The sequence below is a fragment of the Chelon labrosus genome, assembly GCF_963514085.1.
Source record: "Chelon labrosus genome assembly, chromosome: 10".
NCBI lineage: Eukaryota > Metazoa > Chordata > Actinopteri > Mugiliformes > Mugilidae > Chelon > Chelon labrosus.
Genome location: NC_140360.1, coordinates 29223044 through 29230457, shown reverse-complemented (window position 1 = coordinate 29230457; position 7414 = coordinate 29223044). Strand labels below are relative to the sequence as shown.

The window sequence follows — 7414 nt, the reverse complement described above, 5'->3', positions numbered from 1 at the left end:
CCAACAGTGATTTTTTTAAATGTCTGAAAGCAATAATAAACAGTTCATGATATTACATTCAGAAACACAAAAATTTGTCATTTGATAACTTTCTTTTGTGTCCTTGTGTAACATACACCGATCAGGCATAACATTATGACCACCTTCCTAATATAATGTAGATCTCCCTTGTGCCTCCAAAACAGTCGTGATTCATCACTGAGTCACTGCTATGGGGTCGGGGTGCCTGGTCTGGTTTATCTGGGTGCTACATGTCTAAGTAACAGCCACATGAATGCCGGGTCCAAAAGTTTCCCAGCAGAACATTATATTATCACAAGATGGTCAATGTTATTTACTTTATCTGTCAGTGGTTTTAATGTTGTGGCTGATGTGGTAGGTAATGCTACATGCCATACAGGCCATCATATTCTGCCTTGATCTGGCTGCTGGCCAGCTTCAAATAGGCAAGAATTTAGATTATATTTAAAATAGGAGTTAGCTACAATTAGACGGACTGGGATTACAAGGAGAAACAAAACGCACAGGCCCATCTACTACTGTGAGTGTAACCAGTATAATAGGTTTGATGTGTATATAGGGTACTATTTTGTCACTTCAAGTTTTTTCCACTTGGAATCTTAATTTCATTTCTGAACCACTAATCTAAAAATATAAATGATTGAATTGAATTATTTCCTTTTATCACACACTCATAGAGCATTGCTTTTTTTGGCTCTCTGTGTGAAATTATGATTACATAGTTGCTCTCTGGCAGGAAGATTGCAAACAAATAGTCATGCAATATTAATTTGTTCCTGTGTGGTTGACCTACTTTCAGCATATAGGGCTATAGGCTGGAGCAGCAGTGACAACCTAACATTCCACTAGACTGATTCCAATTACATTCCTGCATTCAAAGTCCAGCACATCATTGATTTAACACCAATCCTTCTTAGCTGGTCAAATGTGAGTGTGTCCATGTGTTCAAGCATCCAGTGTGTTTGTGTGTATGCTGGTCTGTAATGGGGCTAAAGGAGTGGCGGGTCATGTGGGAGGGGTCTGCTCACGTGTTAGGGATTGTGATGACAGGGCTGAGTGTGTGTGCATTAAGCAGTTAAAATAGAGTAAGCTTCGGGACATCAGGTTAACGTATCCTCACAGCACCTCTCTGTTAAGCTATGGCTGGATGGAGCTGGATGGGATTGACGAGGAGCTGGTCCACAGCACTCAGTAATTATCTGGCTCTACACGGCCGGGGCAATACCTTGACATAAATAAGAGAATAGCATGCTGGACACGGTGCAAGTAAAAATTGAGAAGAAGATACCTTGCTAATAAGTGAATACCCACAATCCCTTAGTGTACAACACCCCATAAATGGTATGGGTTACTGGTATGGGATCTGTGGGATGATCCACAGAGGCCCCTCCCCTCAACTCATAGGACCCAAAGGCCCCCACTAACAACATTCTGTTGTCAGACACCACAGGTCACCCTCAGAAGGCCCATGTCCATTCTCCGATGAGTCAGAGTTGTTTTGAAGGCACAAGGGAGACCTACACTATACTGGGCAGCCTGGTCGGTGTACACATAAAATAGCACACTTACACAAATGTACTCTGCTGCCCCCACGTGGTAATCTGTGATCATTTACTAATACTCAGCAATTGCCGAACGCCAACAAAACGTTGTAGTCTTCTTAATTTTTTTTTCTTTTATACGTTTAGGTTGTTACCGTTATTTTATATTTAGTGCTTTAAGTTGTTATCTCTCTGGTGGAGGCCTACAGCGTATTATGCCTTACGTTACTGTGAGACCTCTTCTTCCAGCCTCGGCTTTACTGCACATCTAAATGACACGTATTGTATTAAGTATGCTATTCATTTAAAGATCACCTCAAATTGTCAACAATTTGTTAACTTCACAACAATCCTGTCGCTGTAACTTTTCATAAGCCGACGGGCCAAGATGGCGGTACTATCCGGTCCCATGGTGTAATGGTTAGCACTCTGGACTTTGAATCCAGCGATCCGAGTTCAAATCTCGGTGGGACCTCGTCCTTTTCGTTAGCTTTATGATACGTGATAATGTTTTTTCGTTGGCAAAAGTCGTAAAAACAGCGAGCGGTGTGTATAAACCGTTATAATTTGCACTCAATAACCCGTACAGCTGCACTTTATTCCAAAAATTTATGGCAGAGCGCAGAGAAGAATGGCCAGTCTGTTTAACAGGCACACCCGAGTATTGTCCAACCCTTCATAACCACTACGTCACCATCTTCTGATGGCTACTTCCCGCAGCATAACGCTCCATGTCACAGAGCTAAAATCATCAAACTGATGTCTTTAACATTACTATGAATGCACTGTGTTCAGATGGCCTACTCCTTTTGTCTTGAAGACAAACGAAGATCTTATGTTATCTAGCTGAATTTAGACTTGATAAATTTAGTCCCAAAGTAAATCACACCCTCTCTTAAACCATTTACTTACACTATAGAGAACAGTATGGCAAGATAATATCTCTGCAAGTAACACATCATTAGGTAGTTTCAAGGCATCATATTCTTTAAGGTAGTTGGACATATGTTTGAAATGTAATATATGCAATGTAACTATCAGGAAGTAAAAGAATATGTTTAATCTAAAAAGTAGGAAGTGCGGAAGTATGGAAGTGGAATTTGAACTTCCATTTGAATTTAAACCATATATAGTATAGATAAAATGATTTCAAAAATAAGCAGGTACACAGAATTTTATTCAAACTGCTTTATTTCTACGCATAAACAGTAGTGTTTAAAATATAAATATGTGTTACATGCTTGACTTAATTTCTTTTGACTTTTTATTGGAATGTTTCTCAATTTTCTTTACAATTATGTTCACAAAAGCTGTTTCTCTACTGGGTAGCATTGGCCAAAGTGTGTAGGGTGGGATCCCTGGGCAGAATGAAATGAAAAAAACACTGCTTCTTCATGACGCAGTCTCACACTCAGCTGTTTTTATTCCCACAGTGGTGTTTTATTAGCCATGCATCAGTGTACCCCACTATATCCACACTGGAGCATTTGCATTCCAAGTATGCTGTGCGTGGATGCATCCTGGAATAGTATCAAAAAATACAAAAATTGCCACCAGCTCACTTTCAAAAAATAAGACTCGCCCAGTAAGTGGAAACTGAAAAGCTGCTGCTATGGTAGCCTTCCAGAGTACACACAGCACAGTACACGTGCAATGGAAAAAAAACGACTCAATTATATTTTTGTGAAATAGCAGTAAATTATATTTGTGCATTTGGAAAAGAAACATGTAGTTACAGTAATAAAATCCATTAGAAATAATAAAATACCCACAGCCACAATAACACAGAACAATGAAAAGCAATAGGAACACTGAAACAATAAAGACACACCCCCTTTTTTAAACTGCCTCCCTTCCATGGAAACAGAAGGGATCTTAATAAGAGAGTGAATAAAAACAAAAAAATAATTTCTAACAGTTTATACACTATATTGTCTTGGTTTGTCTGAAGATAAAATCTTCTGTTGTATTACAATACAATTAAATAAAAGGCATGAAACAAAATGAAGATGTAATCAGCTGAAGAGCCTAAATATCTGCACAATAAACCTCCTGTGGACGCACTCCTCACATTCACAGTTCCACAGAGTTTTTCTGAATCTGCATGCACGCCCTCAAAATGGACAAAACTCTGCTTCACATGAATGTTTAGCTGTCTGTAGCAAGGATGAGAAATTAGAAAAAAGTCACTGTTACATTTAGACATCTGCTATTTTATCGCCTACTAAACATGATCTGCATATGACATGATAAGCCTCTTATCTGCAGTATATTCACATCAAATGAGATCTGTTCATTTGCTGTAAAACCAATCAGTTTAGTCTTGAAAAAACTTGTATCTGTTCACATTACATTTACCAGTAAAGACATAGTTTCACTACATCAAATAAAAATACATCTTCATTTCAGCACTGGTTCTTTCCAAAGATAAAGAACACGTGTAAAAGCTTAAACTTTTTTTAACACCCAAATCTGATTTACAACCACATTAAACATTACATTTTCAGTTTAATTACTGGACTGCAGCAGGAGCGGCAGTGTCTACGCCCAAAAAGTGTTCCTTATTATATCATTTGTTTCTATTTTGAGTAACTTGTCTAAGAAATAAATAACTGTATTTTCATTATTTGAAGTCCTCATCCACTGTGAAGTCCACTGTGTTTGTTTTTATGGCAAAACTAATTTTTGACTAAGTTATTGCATCCTTTTGCCTACTCCACTTTTGGGGTGCAACTTTTAAAGATTAATGTCACCAATCCTATGTGCACTGATGTACAGACCACCTAAAACCAACAGTAATTTCATCCAAGAGTTTTCTGATCTTCTTTCTTTTATGGCCTGTCATTTTGATAGACTCCAGTCCGATGGTCAATGAATTCTTCTGCCCTGTGGACTCTTTTAATCTTATTCAATCAGTGTCGCGTCCAACACATCAGAAGGGTCACACATCAGATCCGGTGTTATCATCTGATTTCTGACATCTCCAACCTTGAAGTTGTTGATTGTGGTGTCTCTGTCCATTTACTGGTTGTATTTTGAAGACCTCAAATATTAGTCAGCACAATTAATTCAATTATTAATCCTACCACTGTTGTTACTCCCCCCCCCCCCCCCCGTTCCCACTACTGAGACCTGTGAGAAGTTCCGAATTTCTTCACTAACAAAACTGACAGTATTAAATCTAACATCTCACCCCCACATTCATCCTTCAGAGCTGCTTCTTCCAGCTAGCCGCCTCTGGCAGTTTCACCCTGTGTCACCTTCACAGCTGTTTGAGATTGACGCTCACATGAAGCCCATTTATTGTTCCTCAGATATCACCTCACCTCTTCAAGGAGGAGAGGTGGACCCAGCCTAGATCCCAATGACTACAATAACTACAGGCCCATTTCCAAGTTACCATTCAGTTCAAAGATTCTGTAAAAAGTTGTCTTCTCCCAAATCTCCACCTTCAACATTTTTGATACTCTCTAGACGGGAATCCGCTCTGATGAAAGAACACAATGACATCCTCCTATCTGTTGATTCTTGCGTCATTCTAGTACTACTCGACCTCAGTGCAGCCTTTGACACGGTTTACCAGGACATCCTTTTAAAACGCATAGAGGTCGATGTTGGTCTGCATGGATCAGTGCTAAAGTGGTTTACATCCTATCTAAGAGACAGAACCTTGTCTGTAAAAATAGGCAACAGCTCTTCACCTCTGCTCCCATCAAATGTGAGATCCCTCAAGGGTCAATTTTAGGGCCTCTTCTTTTTTCCTTATATATGCTTCCCCTCTATCTTTAACAAATACAACATCCAATTTCACTGCTATGCGGACGACACACAGTTTTAATTACTGTTTACACCCGACTGCACCACCTCACTTCAAAACCTCTTTGATTGTCTTAATGACATCAAATTTTATTTGGCCCTCCCAGCTCTGTCAGTAATTTAAACATCTCATTGGGGCCCCTGTCTGCAAACCTGCACACAGAAGTTAAACATGTTGGTGTTTTCTTGGATTCCTCTCTGAATTTTAGCACACAAGTCAAATTTGTTTTGAAAGCAAGTTGTCTTCAGCTCAGAATCATCACCAAATTAAAGCCGTTTTTATCGCTGAAGAATCTGGAAACAGTTATTCATGCTCTTATAACCTCCCGGCTTGACTACTGCAACTCCTTGTATACAGGACTGACCCATTCCACCCTTTCTCGACTGCAACTAGTGCAAAATGCAGCTGCAAGACTGTTAACAGGCACAAAGAAATATAACCATATCACTCCTGTTCTGGAGTGAATTTTAAAATCCTGCTATTTGTTTTTAAAGCCACTCAAATGGTTTAGCTCCACAATACATCTCCAACATGCTAATTCCATATTCTGCCCCCAGGTCACTAAGGTCATCCTCACAACAACCCTTCTCAGTCCCTAACTCTCATCTTAAACCTAAAAGTGACCAGGCTTTTTCTGGTCTTCCATCCTACATTAAATCCCACTCCACTATTGACTGTTGTAAATCTCATTTAAAGTGTGACCTCAAACTTTATTTTTTCTCTTGCTTTTAGTTTGGTCTGAGGTTTCCCTATGGCTAATTATGTCTGGTCCACTCTAAACTGAGTTTTGTTGTTCTCCTATGCATTTTACCCACTCGCTTATTGTGCTTTTATTTCATTATTTTGGCTTTGGTTTGGTGCTTCATTGTTATTGTATTATACTGTGCATTACTGTTCCTCTGTATTATTGGGCTTTCCTTGTATGGAGGCAGGTGTTTTTATTTGCTTTGACTGGAAAGCACTTTAGGTCAGCTTCTGTTGTTTTTAAATGTGCTATATAAATAAAGTGACTTTGGCCACTGTCTACTCACTCCTAGAGTAAATACATCTTGTTTCTGCAGATCAAGAAATCTCTCTGGGTGTGAATTGTTTTCTGTGAAAAACTTTCGGCTAACATTCCTCATTCACACCACCGATGATAAGCTTTTCTTTTTTAAATATGAGCATGTAAGAGACCCAGTGCAATCACATCAGTGGGCTATGACATTCATTGGTCACAGTGGTGCATGGGTGAAGCATTCAGAGACTCCATTAAGGCAACAGATTACACAAACACACGCTTCTGTATGCATGATATCAAAAAGTCAGGTTTGGGATTTGCACCTGATTTTCAATTTATATATAAAACACACAATATATGAAATACATAAATGGACTTAAATGATGCAACAGAACAGATTATTTCTCATCAGTTCTCCCAAGTACAAAAACTAGACTGTCTTGTCTGTGTATATATGTCTGTGTAAAACATGCTTTACGTGCTCTTCAGGTATTATGTACATAAAGAAAAGCCCAATCAGTTAATCTTTCACTTTTTTTCTCTACATGATTGTGTCTATATGTGTGTGCGCGTGTGTTTGGCAGAACAACCATCACCTCTGAGTGATATATGAGTTGTGCTTTCAGATGTTGGTGGTCTCCAGCATGTTGAGCATGTCCACCTCTCCGTTGGTGCTCACCTTCCTGCTCTTGTCCTGCCCGTTGGCTTTCTGTGGCACCATGGACAAGAAGTGGCTGCTTTCCTTTCGGTGGGAAGGGGGCCCAGATGCCGGGTCATCTAAGCTGATGGTGGCACGGCTGGTTTCGGTGATGGAGGAGTTGGTGTGGTAGTTAAAGTGGTTGTGGGTGCTTGGCGTTTCACCCCAGCCAGTCTTGCCCCAGGCTGACTTCCACTGAGCCCACTTCCTTCGCACTGCAGTTTGGGCCTAAACATCAACAGTAATTATCATTGAGAATTTAAATAGAGTTTTAAATATTTCATATATTTGCAGAATGTATGGAACTCAAATCTTTGTCAGACTTTACATTGAATTTA

At 39.5% G+C, this 7414-nt stretch overlaps 1 protein-coding gene across 1 annotated transcript in view; it reads right to left on the bottom strand.

Annotated features, from left to right (window-relative positions):
• Positions 1–2804: 2804 nt before the first annotated feature.
• The window catches only part of calcrl2 (calcitonin receptor-like 2), a gene marked incomplete at its 5' end in the record, with an annotated part of 41713 nt that continues 37103 nt past the window's right edge, over positions 2805–7414 (bottom strand). Inside the window, one exon of the mRNA XM_084553961.1 lies at positions 2805–7304. Within this exon, the coding sequence (XP_084410087.1) occupies positions 7002–7304 (303 nt within the window). The 3' untranslated portion in view covers positions 2805–7001. The remainder of the gene's footprint in view (positions 7305–7414) is intronic.